Source organism: Onychostruthus taczanowskii, unplaced genomic scaffold, assembly GCF_017590055.1.
Source record: "Onychostruthus taczanowskii isolate IOZ18803 unplaced genomic scaffold, ASM1759005v1 scaffold25, whole genome shotgun sequence".
Taxonomy (NCBI): Eukaryota; Metazoa; Chordata; class Aves; order Passeriformes; family Passeridae; genus Onychostruthus; species Onychostruthus taczanowskii.
In genome coordinates, this window is record NW_024499796.1 from 9,626,923 (window position 1) to 9,644,246 (window position 17,324).

At 43.5% G+C, this 17,324-nt stretch overlaps 1 protein-coding gene across 3 annotated transcripts in view; it reads left to right on the forward strand.

The window, feature by feature from the left end:
• The window catches only part of RABGAP1 (RAB GTPase activating protein 1), a 62,281-nt gene extending 47,755 nt beyond the window's left edge, over positions 1-14,526 (forward strand). For all 3 annotated transcript variants that reach the window (XM_041406348.1, XM_041406349.1, XM_041406350.1), the window contains 11 exons: positions 72-197; positions 1,078-1,221; positions 2,738-2,779; positions 3,106-3,234; positions 5,835-5,927; positions 6,876-6,986; positions 9,755-9,859; positions 10,335-10,418; positions 11,225-11,296; positions 11,816-12,013; positions 12,820-14,526. In XM_041406348.1, coding sequence (XP_041262282.1) covers positions 72-197; positions 1,078-1,221; positions 2,738-2,779; positions 3,106-3,234; positions 5,835-5,927; positions 6,876-6,986; positions 9,755-9,859; positions 10,335-10,418; positions 11,225-11,296; positions 11,816-12,013; positions 12,820-12,942 — 1,227 coding nt within the window. In that variant the 3' untranslated portion in view covers positions 12,943-14,526. The remainder of the gene's footprint in view (positions 1-71; positions 198-1,077; positions 1,222-2,737; positions 2,780-3,105; positions 3,235-5,834; positions 5,928-6,875; positions 6,987-9,754; positions 9,860-10,334; positions 10,419-11,224; positions 11,297-11,815; positions 12,014-12,819) is intronic.
• Positions 14,527-17,324: the final 2,798 nt, after the last annotated feature.

A 17,324-nucleotide genomic window follows, 5' to 3' on the forward strand; every position in this document is an offset into this window, starting at 1 on the left:
AGGTTCAGGCACATGGACCTGTTGTGAAAGGATTTAATGCTGGCTGCTAAATCCACTTTCCTGTCTCACAGATGCCTGAGGAGCAAGCTTTCAGTGTTCTGGTCAAAATCATGTTTGATTATGGACTCAGGGAACTTTTCAAACAGAACTTTGAAGATTTGCACTGCAAGTTCTATCAGCTGGAGCGCCTCATGCAGGTGGGGCTCACAGGGGGGGTGAACAGACCAGAGCCTGCAAATCAGCCCTGGCTGCTTCTCGTGGGGGGAATGGTGTTTGTGAGCTGTGGGGAAGGGTGAGTGGTGTTTGTGAGCTGTGAGGAAGAGTTAATGATGTTTGTAACCTGTGAGGAAGGGTGAATGGTGTTTGTAACCTGTGAGGAAGGGTGAATGGTGTTTGTGAGCTGTGAGGAAGGGTGAGTGGTGTTTGTGAGCTGTGAGGAAGGGTGAATGGTGTTTGTGAGCTGTGAGGAAGAGTGAGTGGTGTTTGTGAGCTGTGGGGAAGAGTTAATCATGTTTGTAAGCTGTGAGAAAAGGTGAATGGTGTTTGTGAGCTGTGGGGAAGGGTGGATGGTGTTTGTAACCTGTGAGGAAGGGTGAATGGTGTTTGTGAGCTGTGGGGAAGGGTGAGTGATGTTTGTAACCTGTGAGGAAGGGTGAATGGTGTTTGTGAGCTGTGAGGAAGGGTGAATGGTGTTTGTGAGCTGTGGGGAAGAGTTAATGATGTTTGTAAGCTGTGAGGAAGGGTGGAGAGCGAGGACCATCCCAGGTGTTCTAGCAGAGGTCTCAGGAGCAGTGTGGTTGAAGGCAGATGTGCCTGCCAGCTGGAGTGGCTCTGGTGTCAGCACAGCACTGCTGGGCCCTGCTGAGGCAAATCCCAGGCTCCTGCTGGGCATCCACCCCAGGACAAGCCTTTGGCATCCTTAGCAGGCCCCCAGGCCTGGTCCTGTCACACCTGGTGGATGCAGGACCCTGCACTGATGGTCTCTCTACCCAGCTTCCTTCTGTAGCTTGGGGGTTCAGCTACTGTTTCAAAATAGCCTAAATTAACTTTCAGTGCTTCTGTGTGTTTTACTTTTAGGAATACATTCCTGATCTGTATAACCACTTTCTGGACATCAGCCTTGAAGCACACATGTATGCTTCCCAGTGGTTCCTGACCCTGTTCACTGCAAAATTCCCTCTCTACATGGTCTTCCATATTATTGACTTACTCCTATGTGAGGTATGTGTTATAATGGAGACTTGCACAGTTCCCAGCTTTTGACAGTTTGTCACTATCTTGGTTCATGTCCTTGTTACTATTTGTTCTCTCAGAGCAAGGCGTGTGATATTTTTATGTAGAAGTGTTACATTTCTGCAATGATGAAGATTCTCAGCATTTTAAAGACACAAATTAAGAATCAATAGCTATGTAAAAGGCTATAATCTCCTATTCCCTATGGCACTGTACAGCTGATTTCCAAATATGTGGGCTCCTCTCTTCTGAAGTCACATTATACACAGTGATGACTTTTTTTCCCCCTATCATGTTATTGCGTGGATGCCATTGTGTAGAAAATGGCCCAGCTAACTCTCATGCTGGTAATCTAACAAACTTGAAGCTCTTTCTCCTGGAGAACTCAAAGTCTCTCTACATTTCACAACTGATATTTAGAGAGCAAAATTCTTTGTATTGAGGTGTTGTCTGTAATCATGTGCAGAACAGTTTATGTAGTGATGTGTGGGTAAGAAGTGTAATTACAATCAGCACTTATTACCATCAGTGAACAAATCCCATTTTGTACTGAAGCATCCTTGAGTTATTTAATGGTTTGCTGGATAACTTTATGCACCCATTCTTCTTGGATCTGCACTTGTGAAGTGGCTGATTTCCTGCCTTTCCTTTACTGAAGGCTTTCAGCATTCACAAACCTCCTGGTCAATGTTTTTGCCCTTTCCCTGTGTCTGCTGCTTGCTTTGTCCATGTGCCAGTGGAATAGAAAGCAGCAGATGGTATGGAGAAAATCAGTTCTGTTTGTTTAGAAACACGTTTTCATTTCATAAACAGTAAATGTGCTCACAGAGAAGTTTTAAGGCTTTTTCATAATTTTAAAGTAATGGTGAAAGAGTAACTTGGTGGGAAGAAGAAAGGCAGGATCTTGAAATAAGATGAGCAATGTGTCATGGTTATGAGTAGGACCCCTGAAGAAGGTGTGAGCTACTCCTGAGTACAGAACTGTTTGTATTTAATTTAATTGGACAGTATGAATAGAACTCTTCTGAGGAGTAGAGGCAGAATAGATGCTGTGGGACTCTGTCCTAAAGTGAGTCACTTTCTTTTTCATTGCATGAGTTATCCCAGTTTGTGAAGACCAGAATTTAGTATATTGGTGTATACATTACTGCATTTGAATCTGATTTTAGAAGTTGCTGGATGAAAGTTAAATTATCTTGAGCTGACCAACTACTCATTAAGAAATAAAGTGCACAACATAATTTTGGAGTTTCAGACTGCTAAGGAGGCAGTAAAACCAGTGTTGATTGTTTTGCTCTCTATAATGACTCTCCAGTAAAGATATTTTGCCAGTTGTTTGCAAAGTTCTTTGTGCCTTTGATTTATGTAGCACCTGGTTACACTTGTAGCCTGCTTCTCCATTTCACAGAAACTAGACAAACAACAAAACCCACCAAATAAATTCCTATCCAAGCTTGTAAATACTGAGAAATTAAATTATTTTGTCATTATTTTTTCTTTCCAGGGAATAAGTGTTATCTTCAACGTTGCACTGGGATTGTTAAAAGTGAGTATACAGTGTTACACCGTGGTTTATGCATCTTCATGCACCATATAAAGATTAAGATGCCTTTTACAAAAATATGTTGTTTTTTTGAGAAGCTAACAACTGTCTGTGGCACACGTGCTGTAGTCTGGCATGTCCTGTGCAGCACAGTGCTTTTTTGGGGGGTGGAATAGAAGGTTGCAGAAATAGAAACAAACACTCTTTGCTGAAGGTTAAGAAGCAGCAATGTCACTGCAGCTTTCCAAAGGTGTCGTGGCTTTATTGTTTCTGGGATTCAATAACTGCAAAAGATTGGCTTTTCCTGGTGTTTCTTCCCTTGTCTCCAGACTACCAAGGATGATTTGTTGCTGACTGACTTCGAAGGGGCTTTGAAGTTCTTCCGAGTGCAGCTGCCCAAGCGGTACCGCTCCGAGGAGAACGCCAAGAAGCTGATGGAGCTGGCCTGCAACATGAAGGTGAGCTGGGAGGGACTGCAGCCTCAGCCTGGCAGCAGCTCCTGCCTCCAGCCCCAAGGGCAAATGCAGGTTAATTGGCTGTGATCATGGAGATTAATTTTGAGTCAAATACACTGACATGGTTCAAAGTGTCCTTTTTCTTAAATTCCCCAGAGGAATTCTTTGTAGTGTCAGTGTGGAAGTACACAAGTTCCCTGGTGTGTTAACATTCCAGGCATATTGTGATCCAGGTGTAGTAGCAGTGTGGATACCAGTATTCTGCATGGAGTTCAAGCATATCTTGTGTGAAACTAATGTAGAAATTACAGAATAATCAAGAATAAAGCCATTTTATCTCTCTAATCATTTAGCATTAGCCACAGATTAAATGTTCCACATGCATCTGGTTCACATCATCCTAATGAGTGCATTTGCATTTTATGTTTCCAAATAACAACTTGTTCCTTTTCCCACTCTGCCAAAATTCCCAGTGTTCCCAGTGCTGTGTGGAGTGGCACAAGCAGGCTCTGAGTGGACATGGCAAGGCTGCCCTGGGGTGCTGGGTGCTTTGGGGGCATTAAAGGGGAGGTTGTGGGGGAAGCACTGCTGGGCTCAGCACAGAACACTTCTGCATCACCTCCTTGATGGGCGTGCTGCACGTAATTGCTTTCCTTGACCTAAAATGTAAATCCTTTGCTGTCAGTAGAAATCTCCAGCTCTGTGTTTGGAAGTGTTTCTTTGAGCAGAAAAGGGCCTGATATCAAAATAAATAATTTATAGGAAGGGAGAAGTAGCCTGGCTAAGGCATTGTGATTAGAACAGCATTCTGCTGGAAAGGAGGTCAGGAAGTCATCAGCTGGAGACAGCACCAGATTCTTAAAGTCACTCCTCAGTGTTGCCATCAAGTCACAGAATCACATAATGGTTTGGGTTGAAAGGGACCTTAAAGCCCATCTCATTCCACCCCTGCCACGGGCAGGAACACCTTCCACTATCCCAGGGTGCTCCAGGCCACATCCAGCCTGGCCTTGGGCTCTTCCAGGGATGGGGAGTTCACCTCTCTGGGCATCAGATGTTAGCAGAGCTGCTGCTGCCTCCTGAAAAAATGTGGTGGGATATCAGTGTTCATTATTGCAAATGCAGAATCCTTGCTGAGTTCCCCAGGCCTCCCATGCTCAGAATTTATGACAATGACAAATCTGCTCAAGATCACCTAAAAAAGGCAAAACTGGCTCAATGCACTTGAAAAGTAGAAGATGAAAATATAGTGGTAGTGGTGTGCCTGCCTTCCTTTCCTCTGGCATGGCGGATGCCTCACTTGTCAGGACCTAACTTTACATTGTGGGAGGTTTGGGGTGTGAAACCCCCAGATTTGGGCAGTGCTTGAGCAGGGGCAGAGCAGTGAAATAATCTCCTGAGGTTACTGGCTCCATTGTCAGTGAAGGGTTAATTCTCTAGGTGGGTGTCTGGGGTGCAGGAACACCTCGTGCAGTTGTGGTGTGGTTGGACCAGGTAATGGTTCATCTCCCAAGAAATGTTCCCCCAGTGCAGAGGCGTTTCTGGTCAGCTCTCACTAGAGGGAGCTTGGCCACCGCTTTCTGCAGCTCCTTCTGAGGGAGGTTGCTGGTGAGAAAAGCAGACTTCAGGGAAACCAAACACTTTTTCCATTCTGCCTGTCGTTTATGCATGTAAAATTCAACATGTTTCTCAGAAAAGGGTTTTTAAAGAGGAAATCTTAGCTATAGCTTTTAAATTTATTTTGTTTACTGAGATAAAAATAAATGTTTAGGTGCAACTTTTAATGCTAGAGATTTCATTTAGATGCATAATGTCTTGCATGTGAAATGCTCACAGTGATCTTGGTGTGGTGTTCCTAAACCATTCTGGCACAGGTGACACCAGGAAAATGCTGGTCAGGATCTGTTACAGCTTCCCTTGTGTTCCCTGTCCCTGCAGTACTTGAACTCCGGGCACAAAATACTGAATTCAGCATCACCTTTCTGTCCCTTGTCACAGAAGGGGAATCTGAGAGTGGCTTTGCTGGTGCTGTGTGTGTCAGAGCAGGGACAGAGCAGAGCACTGCTGCTCTGAGGTGCTGCTGCTTGCCCACACACCTCGGGCATGGGGCTGTTTTCTGCTGGGCTTGAGTGACACTGGCAGAAATGTCAGCTGAGCCTGCACTTGCCCTTTCAGCATTTACAGTCTCATGGAAAGTAAACCAAATGCTTCTGTGTGATAAATGTTACAGCTGAGAAAGCAGCTGAAGAAGGCTCAGCTCCAGGCCAGTCCTAAAATGAACCACGTCTCGCAGGGTTCTGCTGGGCTGGAGCTCTGCAGCGTGTGGAGCAGCAGGGAGCTGTGCAGCACCCAGGGGGAGCTGGGGCAGGATGCTCTGGGTGCCTTTTGAAACTTTCCCTGCATTCCACAGGAAAAGGCTGCTGTCATTCCATTGAGTGGAAACGTTTTTGACCACACCTGAGGGTTTGGCACTCAGAGCTGGGGCAAGCCATGAGCTGTGCTTTGTAGGAGCAGGAGTTGCCTGAAGCTTGTTCCATAGCCTGTGTGTGTTGTGTTCTTTTATCAATGTTCTGGGCAGGAACTAATGGGCTGCTTTAATTTAGATTAGCCAGAAGAAGCTGAAGAAATATGAAAAGGAATATCATACCATGAGAGAGCAGCAGGCTCAACAGGAGGATCCTATAGAAAGATTTGAGGTAATGTTTTACCTTCTCCAGTCTGGTTTAACAAACAGGAAGTTGCTACTTTTGACTCTTTTTTGAGCTGGTTTTGTTTTTTGACCAATTTGGATGCAACAGGGGAATCAGCTCCATGAACGTGAAGGGAATGTCTCTCTATTGGCAATGCTGATCAGGATGGGGTTGTTGTGAGCCCAGCTGTGCAAGAAAAGGAAGAGTATGAATTTTTATTTGGGCTTACAGAACTGGTTCAGTAGAGCCTGTTTAGCGTGCTGATTGCACCACAAGCCATGAACAGAAAGGAAATGCCTGACTGATTCTAACTCTGCCTTCCATGGGTATACTCCCCCTTTTACTCCTCTTCTTAATTTCAAATTATGTATACTGCAGTAAGCATATAACTTTATAAATAGTTTATTTATCAAATAAATGTAATACAGGGATAAATTACACAGGTCAAGTTATGTATGCATACACATACCACAATAATACACATAGATAAATAGATACAATAAATTAATGTATTTTAATTAGAGAAGTAAACTTTCTTCAGTATCCATCTATGTGCTGGGAGTTGTAACAGGAGAGAGAAAATAGAATATTTTTTCCAGGATTCTCCTCTCTTACCTGTCCCTAGCATGGTAATTCAATTTTGAACCAAGAAAAGCAGTATTTTTAGGAAACTCCTGGCAAGGTATCAACAGCACAATGATACCCCTACCACTGCAGGCTTCAAAAACATTTCTGTAGCTCAACAAGAAATGGCTGAGCAGAGTTATTTGTACCTGGTGTCTCCTCAAGGCTAATCCTGTATTTATTTCACATTTACACTATGGCTGTAGTTTTGTCCCAGGGAATTTCCTGCAGGTAGAGTTGTCTTTGCAGACTGGAGGTGGGCATTTGTGAGTGGGCACAGGGAGCTGTGTGTGTCACACACTCCCTGACAGCCCCTTGGTGTCCCCGCAGCGCGAGAACCGGCGCCTGCAGGAGGCCAACATGAGACTGGAGCAGGAGAACGACGACCTCGCCCACGAGCTGGTCACCAGCAAGATTGCACTGAGGAAGGACCTGGACAATGTAAGTCATGTCCTCAGGCTGTCCAGGGCACAAGGGGCTAACTCCTTGTTCCTTCCCTCACTGGAGAGGAAAGACGTGGAGTACTTTTTGTGTGTGACACAGGATTCCTTCGTCCTCATCCCTATTGCACCCTGACAATGCATAGGCCTGTGACTGAGGTCCATGAGAAACAGGAGTGCTGGCTGAAATACTCATTACTCTGAAAAGCATTCAGAGTGACTGGAGGGAAAGGAGAGCCTGTACTTGAGTAGTTGCTTTCTTTTCTCTGAGGGAGTCTAGCAGGAACTGCGTCAAGTCTTTGAACCAGCTCAGAAATCATAACATGGATGCTAGCTTGTGTTTTCCTGGGATTTTTATGAATACAATTTCACAGCAGACAGGCTTTGCAAAGTACCTGATAAACTTGAAAGTCTGAGTCTGTCTGGCTCTGCATGGATCAGGTTCTCAGGTACCTCAGGCAACTCTGAAAATGTTGTTGTGGTTTCCATTTGGCTTGTTGGAATCTGCCTGTGTGAACTCCTCATCCTGGGCTGTTTCCAGATCAGTAGAACTCTCAGGAGGAAGATTCAGGTTTGCTTTTGTTACAGCAGTTTTTTTTCAGCTTGCTGTCCCACTCCCTTCTTTACATATTCAAATGGGGGAGATTTTATCAGGATATGCTTTTTCTTTTTTTCCAGGACATGCAGAGACAGAAAGGTACTGGCATTTCTAGCACAGGAGAGGCTACACCACATTTAGTCTGTCTGTTTGGGGAGGTGAGGGAAGAGTTCAAGTGCTCATGTTTTGCCATTCTTGTTCTGTACCAAGAGAAGTGCATTTCTGAAATCTCAAAGGAAAATGACTTCTGAAAGTTGCACAGTGCAGGAGCTGACAGGCTTTCAGACGTTCCCTTGGATCTGCCTCAGACAATTTAAGGTTTCCCACGGTCTCCTGGAAACTTGCTGTTGGAAAACTATTCATAGTAAATGTTGATGCCACTGGATGAATGCTGCTTTAATGAGGTTTGGTTCAGGACTTTTGGGTTTATTACACTCCTGTTCTTAGGTGTTAAAATGAGATCATAGAAGAATGTTCTAGAAGCAGGTTTTCCCCACACATTGGTATGTTCATTTCCTCTTACCTGGGCTTTTTCCTTTCATTAGTGAAGCTTCCAGAAGCTTCACACTGGTGATAGCCCAGTAGTGGCACTCAGGAGGTGGACTCCAGCAAAAATTGTCCTGAAGAAGCTTTTTCTGTCAGTTTTTAACTGTTGTTTGTGTCTTGAGCCTGTATGAGACACAGATACATTTTTACATTGTTTTTTTTTTTTTAATGGAGAGCTGGGAGAGGAATAAAATGAGGCTAGCCTGTATGAGACACGGATATATTTTTACATTGTTATTTTTAAATGGAGAGCTGGGAGAGGAATAAAATGAGGCAAAATTGATATGCTTAATTTGATATATAATAGTCTTGTACTCAAAGATGGCAAATGATGTTGGCAGCATTTGGGTTATCCCCTGGGAGGAGATAGGTAGGTTTGATCCTACTTCAGGACATGATTAATTCTTCTAATTGGATCCTGAAGTGATAAATTTCATTCTGCCAGCCTGAGGTCCTGAAAGGAAAGTACCAAAGTACATTGTTTAACAGACCTTTTCTGATACCTACATGGCATGTCTGAAATCTGCAACCCAAAAGATCAAAACAAAGCATTTGGCAATACAAGAATCTCCTTAATATCCTTTCACTAGACCAGAAAATAGGCTTCATTTTTCTACTGTTGTTGGGCTTCTACATCCCAGTGGTCTTTAACTTTAAAACAGCTTAAACCCCATCTGTAATGAAAAGATGTTCTCTTTGCCTTTGCCATCTGTTTTAAAAGATCAGCAGGACTTTAAGGGACTAAAATTCACTTTTTGATTTTCTTCCTTTGAAAAGAATTGGTACAGCTACTTTCTGAAGAATTTATATATCAGTTGAGTTATTGATCTATTTTTGTGTAGAATCCATACACCTATTGGGAAGTGCTGTGTTGTGTGTATGAGACAGGAAAAGATGTCTTAACTTTGCAGAGTTTTAGTGGTTTATAAAGAGCTTGAAATTTTTCAACAATATATTTTTATACTTTAAAAACTGCAGCAAAAAAGGGTTTTTGGTTTCTGGTAGGACATTTCTTTCTCTTAAGGAGGAAGGAGAGAGGGGCCTGACTTGTGTTGCTTTGGTAGCTCAGTTTTTTCATGCAGTATTTTCTGGGATGGTATTACCTCCATTGGGAGGTTTCATGGAGTTCTGGGGCTTTTTAAATGTTCTAGAGGCATTTTTCATTAATTCTCTTTTCATTGCAAGGTTGAATGTTTGCAAATTAAACTTAGGTCTGAGCTGGTTATAGTTTTTTATTGATCTTGCACATTGTGAACTGTTCTGTGCCTTTGGTTGTCTTCAGAATGTATTGGTCAACTTCCAGACTGGACAAGAAAATGAAACTTATTTGTGGTATTGGATTTCTTTGGAGCAATCCCTACTCCAGTTTTGCTAAAATGAATCACTGAATTCAAGAGGCATTTTGGAGGGCTGGAGTACAGTGGTACATGCCATTAATTTTGATGTGTTGCTGCTTTGCTGTTGCAAATGGGAAGTTTTAGAAAAATAATTTTCAGAGTAAAGTTTTAGCGTTTTTAATTGCAATGAACCAAACCTTAATAAGACTGGAATGGCTGCACTCTTGGCTCTGTCCTGGTGGAGGCACAGCAGGGAAGCCTCTGCTCAGCCTCCACTCTGTGTTCCAGGCAGAGGAGAAGGCAGATGCCCTCAACAAGGAGCTGCTAATGACCAAACAGAAGCTGATTGATGCAGAAGAAGAAAAGAGGCGCCTGGAGGAAGAATCTGCTCAGGTTGGGGCATTTCTGTCATTCTCGCTGTTCTGTACAGTACAGAAATGATAAAAATAACAAGTGACAAGTGTGGGAAGGGCTTAGTGTTCTAAGTCATGTTTGTCCCTCTTCTGTGGTGTAAAGGACGTCAGCAGAGCAGAATTTGGCATTTTCCTGCCAGGTGCTTCATAGGGTGGGGAATTTTTAACTTGAAATCACAGTGTCACAGCCTGTGCCAGATGCTGCACAGAGAGGCAGTGCAGGGCTTCAGCTGTCAGCACTTTTTGAATCCTTCCTTTCCTGGGCTAGCCCCCTGTTCTTTCAGTGATGGCCACCAAAGCCTGGCTTAACCCTGCCTGTGTGGGGCTGAGCTGGACTCTGAGTCCCTGGGTAGAACAGAGCAGTGAGGTTAAGGGGAAGGAAGAAATACCACCTGGGTATTTTTCAGACTACACCTATATAAACCCTTTATTTTCTTTTTTTTTTTCCCCTACAGCTGAAGGAAATGTGTCGTAGGGAGCTAGATAAAGCAGAGTCAGAGATCAAAAAGAACAGCTCTATTATTGGTGACTACAAACAGGTAAGTACAACTTCGTGATGATGTGGTTTGCTGTCAAAGTACAAGACTTTCAGGTATTTCAGATTTCTGGAAATCAATGTCATCTGTGCCATACATTTGAGGACATGGTTTAGCTGTTCTAAATGGCAAGCCTGTGGCTGGTTTTGCATTTTCTTTGGCCAAGATCCTGAAGTGGTCAGTCAGTCCTGTTTGCCCCTGATGTGGGGATTTGTAGATCAGCAGTCACCACAGCCTCAGTTACAGACAAATCTTGTTCAAATGGGCTCTTGGATATCAAAGGTTCACTTCATGCCAAAAAAAAGCCTCTCTCTCATCTTTGCTTTGTCAATCAAATGCACCTCAGAAATAAAAAAAAGATGCCTTTTTCCTTTCAAGGCTTTGCTTTGGCATTCAAGCTCCTGATCAGAAGGTATCAAGGGAGCAAATTCATGTGTCTCTTTAGTAGGCCCATATCAGGTCTCAGGGAATGAATTAGGGTTTTTACTACTCTGTCTTGCCTGTTCTTTTCTCCCAAAGGCAACAAAAGGGCCATGCTATTCCTAACCTTTTCTGGCTCCTTTAGCAAGGCCAAACTGTTAATAACTTCTGTTGGAGCTGCACCTTTTCCTGTGGGGATGGAAGAATATGTAGAGAATGGGAAAATGTACAATGAGACAGCTTAATGCAGCATCCCAATTTTTCTAGCTTTCTAAGGGTCCTTAGACTATCCATGTTAATATTGCAGCAGCATTTATTTTTGCTTTAGCATCCATTTGGGAGGGAATTTACATTTATAAATGGTCTAGTAACATAATTTTGCTTGTCAGATTTGTTCCCAGCTGAGTGAGCGACTGGAAAAGCAGCAAACAGCAAATAAAGCTGAAATTGAGAAAATACGGGTAAGAGACCACATAGATCCACAGTCTACAACGTTTTAATCTCTTAGAAAAATCATAGCAGCAAACACACAATTTATTTCATTACTAAAATGGTGGCTGAGAGTCCCCATAGATGAAAGAGAAGATGATAAGGGGGAGATCTGGGAGAAAAGGTGAGTCCTCTCTTGCCATAGTGGTTACATGCTAGTATTCATGCTGGGTTGTTTGTTTTTTTTTTTTTTGTTTTTTTTTTTTTTTTTTTTTTGAGGGGTCTTTTTTTTTCTGGAAGAGATCCTCTGACTGTCTTTTACCTTAAAGTAACAGTGGGAGGGACAGAGCCCATTATTGTAGCAAAACAGCACAGCAGTGTTTCCAAAGCCATGAGTAGTCTGGGGCTGGCAGGAGCTCCTGCCTGGCTGTGCCTCCCCAGAAGTTGCCATTAGTGGTTCCTCTGGTGTGGAGTTGCTCTCCCAGAGCAGAGGCAGGAAGGGGCTTTGATCACATCCCAGCACGTCGCTCACAGCCAGGTGTTTACTTCAGCAAAAGGTGGATGACTGCGAGCACTGCCGCGAGTTCTTCAACAAGGAAGGCCGTGTGAAGGTTGCCAGCACTGCCAAGGATGGTTCAGACGAGGACACGGATGAGGAGAAGGAAACACTGAAGAACCAGCTGAGGGAAATGGAGCTTGAGCTGGCCCAGACCAAGCTGCAGCTTGTGGAGGCGGAATGTAAAATACAGGTAATGCTCTGGAAGTTTGTTTTGTAGTCTGTACAGCGTGTCTGCATTCCTAGAAAAATGTGTGTGTGAGTTGTAGAGGGATTGGAACAGATCCTGTTGGTTGAAACCATAACCTGCTATTTCCTGCACGGGTTATTTAACCAAACACTGCATCTGAAACTCGCTGTATGCAGACGATATAATTGAAATTGCATGAACTGTATTTAGCAGCCACTACAGCTTCCAGACATCTGCCTGTCTGCAGTGCAGTGCTGGCTGCCTGATCTCCTGCAACTGCTTGGAAGGAGCCCAAGCTCTGACAGAGTACTGAATCATGCATGTCTTTATCTCACAATCAGTGCTAAATGAAGAAGTAACATTGACAAATGTTAGACATGTTTCTTAAAACATGATGGCAAGGCACTCCAGGTACCTGAAGTATTTCTGTAAAACATGACAACATTGTGCTTTTAGCCTAAAACTGATGTGTCAGTGCGGCTTGTTCACAGAAAGGTAAAAATTAGTTTGTAGAAGGTCCACTTCCTGTGGGAATAGCTCCTCATCAGATGGAAGACAATTAAAGAGTTTGGATGTACTAAAGAAAGCGGAATGTTTCACTAAGGGCAATGACACAAGTCTTGTTTTGCTTTTCAAAGCTTTTTTTTCTCTTTGTCAGCTTATTGTGCTGCTTTTAATTTATGTAAGTCTTGTTTAACTTCTGAAGTAGCCAAGAGTTTGTAGATGTTCTAGAGCCTCCTAGCTTTAACTCCTATAACCTTGTGCTGTGAATATGTAACAAATTAAGGAAATTACTCTTCTGTTTGCAGGATTTGGAGCACCACTTGGGTCTGGCCCTGAATGAAGTACAAGCTGCAAAGAAAACGTGGTTCAACAGAACAATAAGCTCTATAAAAACAGTGACTGGAGTCCAAGGAAAAGAGACTTGTTGAAAAGCAGTTCTGTCAAACACACCTTCTTAACACAACACCTTTTGTTGCCTTCCTTGGCCAGATGTTTAATTCTGTGACATGAGAGGACCAGAATGTAAATATAATAGAAACACAGCATGTCAGGATTTCAATAGGTCAGTGATAAAGAGGATGGAAACACAAGAGAGGTTTTATTGCTAGACATGGGATGTTCATACTACTGATATTTAACAGGTGATGTAGCTAGATTGAAGCTCTTCCGAGAAACACTCCATTCTGCGTCTGGCTGGAGGCTTTTCACAGACTAGGTACGAGAACTTACCAAACCCTAATTGTTAAGTTTACATATGATAGGTTTTTTTACAGTTATAACCTTTTTTAATATTTTATTTGAAAGGAAAAGTGTCACTAACAAAGGTAAAAAAGAAAAAAAGAAAAAAAAAAGGAAAAATGCAACAAAAAATACAAGTTTATCAAGAACTACATCAGTGCCAGAAAGCAGTCCCCAGAGGTAGGAAACGGAGAGTAGGAGGTGACATGTTTTGCTTTATGAATGGGGATGATTTCAGCATTCCTGTCGAGCAACCCCACTTTGTTTTAGTAGATGCAGCATCCATCTCTCTGTGTTTGGCATTTCTTTCTGTTACTAATCAATTCTATGCAATTCTGGGCTTTTTTGGCATGGGCTGCCAAACCGATTCGCCACCGGAGGCTGGGAGACTTGTCGAAGTGCTAGACAAGAATAATGGGAATTGTGGGCAAATTTCCGTTTCACTTGTGTCATATTGTTTGATCCACATATCAACAGCGTTCAAATCCCAGCACCAGGACTGCTGATAAATGAATTATGTGGATGGTCTGACATTCAGTGGAGTCTGTCTGGGTTTTGTCAGGTTTCTGTTTTGTTTGTGTTTGTTTGTTTTTACCCGGCTGTAGCAGGCCTTCTGCGGAGCTCCGACAGAGCTCCCAGGTTTTAGTTTTGCACATAGGTATGAATGGGACGAAGAAACAATAAACTGAGATATATATGAGGCAGAAATCACAGCGTGAGTGTAGCTGCGAGCATCTCTAGCTGTCCAACTCGCTTCCCTGGTAGCGTTCTGAGGTGGTGTAGGTCATTTTTCACACTCGATGCAGTTGCACTGGTAGGTGCTAAACGTGCTTGGAGTTCTCATTCCTTGGATTGTATTGAGTTCTCACCAGAAAGCTGTAGAATGGAGTTTTGCACCTTGTAATTTTTTTAATTTATAATGGTTTGTGTTATGCTGAAGTATCTATTGCATCAGTGGATAAATTTTGTGTGCAGTGTGAGTATAAGCTGGTAACAATATGAGGCACTGGTTTGTATATAAAGATATTTGGTTTATTTTGTATTTCTAACTTTTTCTTGTTTACTGTACTAATGCTAGCTAATGTACTCTGTAACTACAGGATAGAACATGCTATGTCCAAGCTTTTTTCCTTAACTGCATACATTATCTCTATTGTTTAATACCAAAAAAAAAAATTACTGTAACTCCATCAATATTAGATGCGTGGACATTGTGGTAGCATAGTTGCAGTGTGTATACTTTATGAATTGAAATATAAACTAGTAAAATTGTATAACTATTTTGTTGTTTCATTTCATTTGAACTGAAAATTATTAAATATTTTGCAATATAAAGCTAATTCTCTTCTTAAAGTAGAAGCAGTAGCATCTGCAGGCTTCTCCAAGACTGAAACCACAGTCATGCTGCAAAGGGCTTTGCTAAAAAAGACTGCATGTTCTGAGTGCTGCCAACACTGGTTTTATATAATAAAATCTAGGGTTTGCTTTGAAAAAAGAAACTGCAAAAGTGACCTTGTGCTGCTTGAAACTTGTGACTCAGTATTTCTCAAACATGTCCAATTTAGAACATTTTTTTTTTCCCATGGCCCTCCAAATTCTGCTTGAATCTGCAAAATAAATGTAGGCTATCTCTGCTTATCACCATCAGTAACAAATTCCGTGGGGTCAAGCGTGGTTCATGTCATCTTCAGCTGGGTTCTGTGGCTGTGGCTGAGCCCGCCCCACTTCAGGGCTGCCCTAATTGGGTCACGGGGCAGCTCTGCTCCCCAGCCCTGTGTTCTGCAGAGATAACCACGAGAACAAATGGATTCTTGTCACCAAAACCACCAGAGGTGGCTCTGAAAGCAGCCCTGCTCTAGGAGGCTGCTGTGATGTCACTTTCCCAGCCGTGTTTTGCTTTAAGAGAATGGCATTTATGTGGTTGTGTGGTCTCTGCTGCTTTGGCTTCCCAGAGGTGCATCCCTTGGTAAGGTCAGCTCTGCAGTTTCTCGATAATTGCAACCTTTAGAGAAAGTTTAAAGGTGAGTAGGGAACAGGACAAGCTACACAAGAACCCTTCATCCACTTGTCTTTCTGAAAGGGACTGGGAAATGGTGTAATAGTGCATTTTCTTCCAAAAATGAGATACTTGAAGAGAAAAAGCTGCGTTATTGTTCAGATGTCTTCCACTCTCTAAATAAACATTATCTTCAAATTGCATGCAGCATATACTCCTCTTTTAGTATGGATGCAGAACATGCATAATTGTTTCACAGCATTTCATCCAAAACACTTTAAGTTTCCAGTCATGGATGATTTTAGATGCCTACCTGAAGGTTTTTGGTGCTCAGAAATAAATAGTAACAATGTATTTCACATCCAATTCCATCTAAAATATCCACAGCTAACTAAGAAAAATGGATCCAGTGCTGAGGTGTGCATCTTTGGAAGCATAATTATATGTGAAAGACAAGGAAGCAGGTCAGTTTTAAGATGAGGAAATTGAATTTGCAGATGTTCAAAACTATGAATAAGGAAGGTAGAAAATCACATAGAGTCAGAGCTGCTGTAAGCGCAAGTATTTTACAGCCCTGTAAGAGAAAAGGAATGAGTGTGTTTGGTAGCATTTGGGGCATTAATGAGATGGTTATTTACTGGTAGTCAATCACCTTTCTGTTCACATGTGCCTCAGCTGGGTTTGAGTACTGAACTCCAGCTCAGTGCCAGTTTGCTGATGCTGGGATTAATCTCCTGTGCCCTAGGCTCCAGCTTCCAAATGCTTTGCGTGTTTGTGCTGTATCATTAAGTTCCAATGGTCTCAGTGTGGGAGCTCGAGTGTCACAATCTCATTTGTGTTGCAGAACTTCTTGGCAGCTCAGGGTCCGCAGCTGGAAGTGGATATTCAGGATCTATCGGAAAGTTTTACCTTTAAGCATTGCTGGTAAGCCGTCTTGAAATTTATGTAACTACCTCCCTGACTTTTTTTAGCTGCCCTTCTTATCTGTGGCAGTGATATAAAGTTCCTGTTATCTAGAGGAGGATTTCACTCCATCTGTTCAACAGCTTGGCTCACATTCATCCAGCCTAACTTTAGACACTTTGGAGGTGCCTAACATAAGAGTTTAATCCAGGGAGGTTTTCCAGCCCTCGGCGGGTGCGGGGGCAGCTCTGCAGGCGGGCGGCTCACCCAGCCTCGTGCCCTGATGGATCAGGGAGCTCCTGTGAGCCCACAAACTCAACTGAGAATCCTTCCTAAATAAAAAAAAAATTACTGGAAATGAGCCATCAGTGGACACTCAGAGGGTTGCTTTCTGTTTTAATTTTTCCTCCTTTTCCCATCACTGTATTGTGCAGTATTTTTCCTTCTGTATTGCCAAAGACCATCAAGGTTTCTTCATACAGAGATTTTGCTAGAATTTACCACTGCACATCCTAATGCGTTTGAGCAACACAGCCTTGGTTTTGCTACATTTTCTGCATACCAACAAGCATGACAGTGTAATCTGGGACTGAGGGCTTTTCCTCGGGATAATCTGACCACAGGCACGGTAGGAAACTCGGGCTATGAGGCAAGAAGGAGGGCTTTGCTCGGGAGCCATGTTTGTTGAGTTTAACATTGAAGTCAAGTGTTTCCTCATGGTGGTGTAAGTTCCTGCTGAATGGGGGGAGAGTGGAACCGAACTAACTGAAATAGAACCGGGCTGTCTGAGGTGGATTAGCCGAGGAGGGGCTCGAAGACCACCCCACACCCTGCGGCTCCTCCAGCCCCGCCGGGCGCCTCCTCAGAGCCCTCACGGTTTCCCTCGCTTTTTGCGGGGGCGGGGCCTTCGGGCCCGCGGGGAGCTCTGATAGGCTGGCGGGTGATTGGCAGCAGGAGCAGCCCTTGGGTGTGGAGGCGGCCGCGGCGCCATTTTGTTTGCTGTGTGGGCCGGGGAAGCTAAGGCGCAGTGCCGGAGGAAGGAGCCTTGGAGCGGGGCCCAGGCAGGGGCTGTCCGGCGGGAAGAAGGTGCGGAGTGCGGGCACACCGCTGAGCTGCTGGGCTGGAGGGGAGCAGCGGCCTTCGGGCGGGGCGGTGCTTCCAGAGGGAACCATG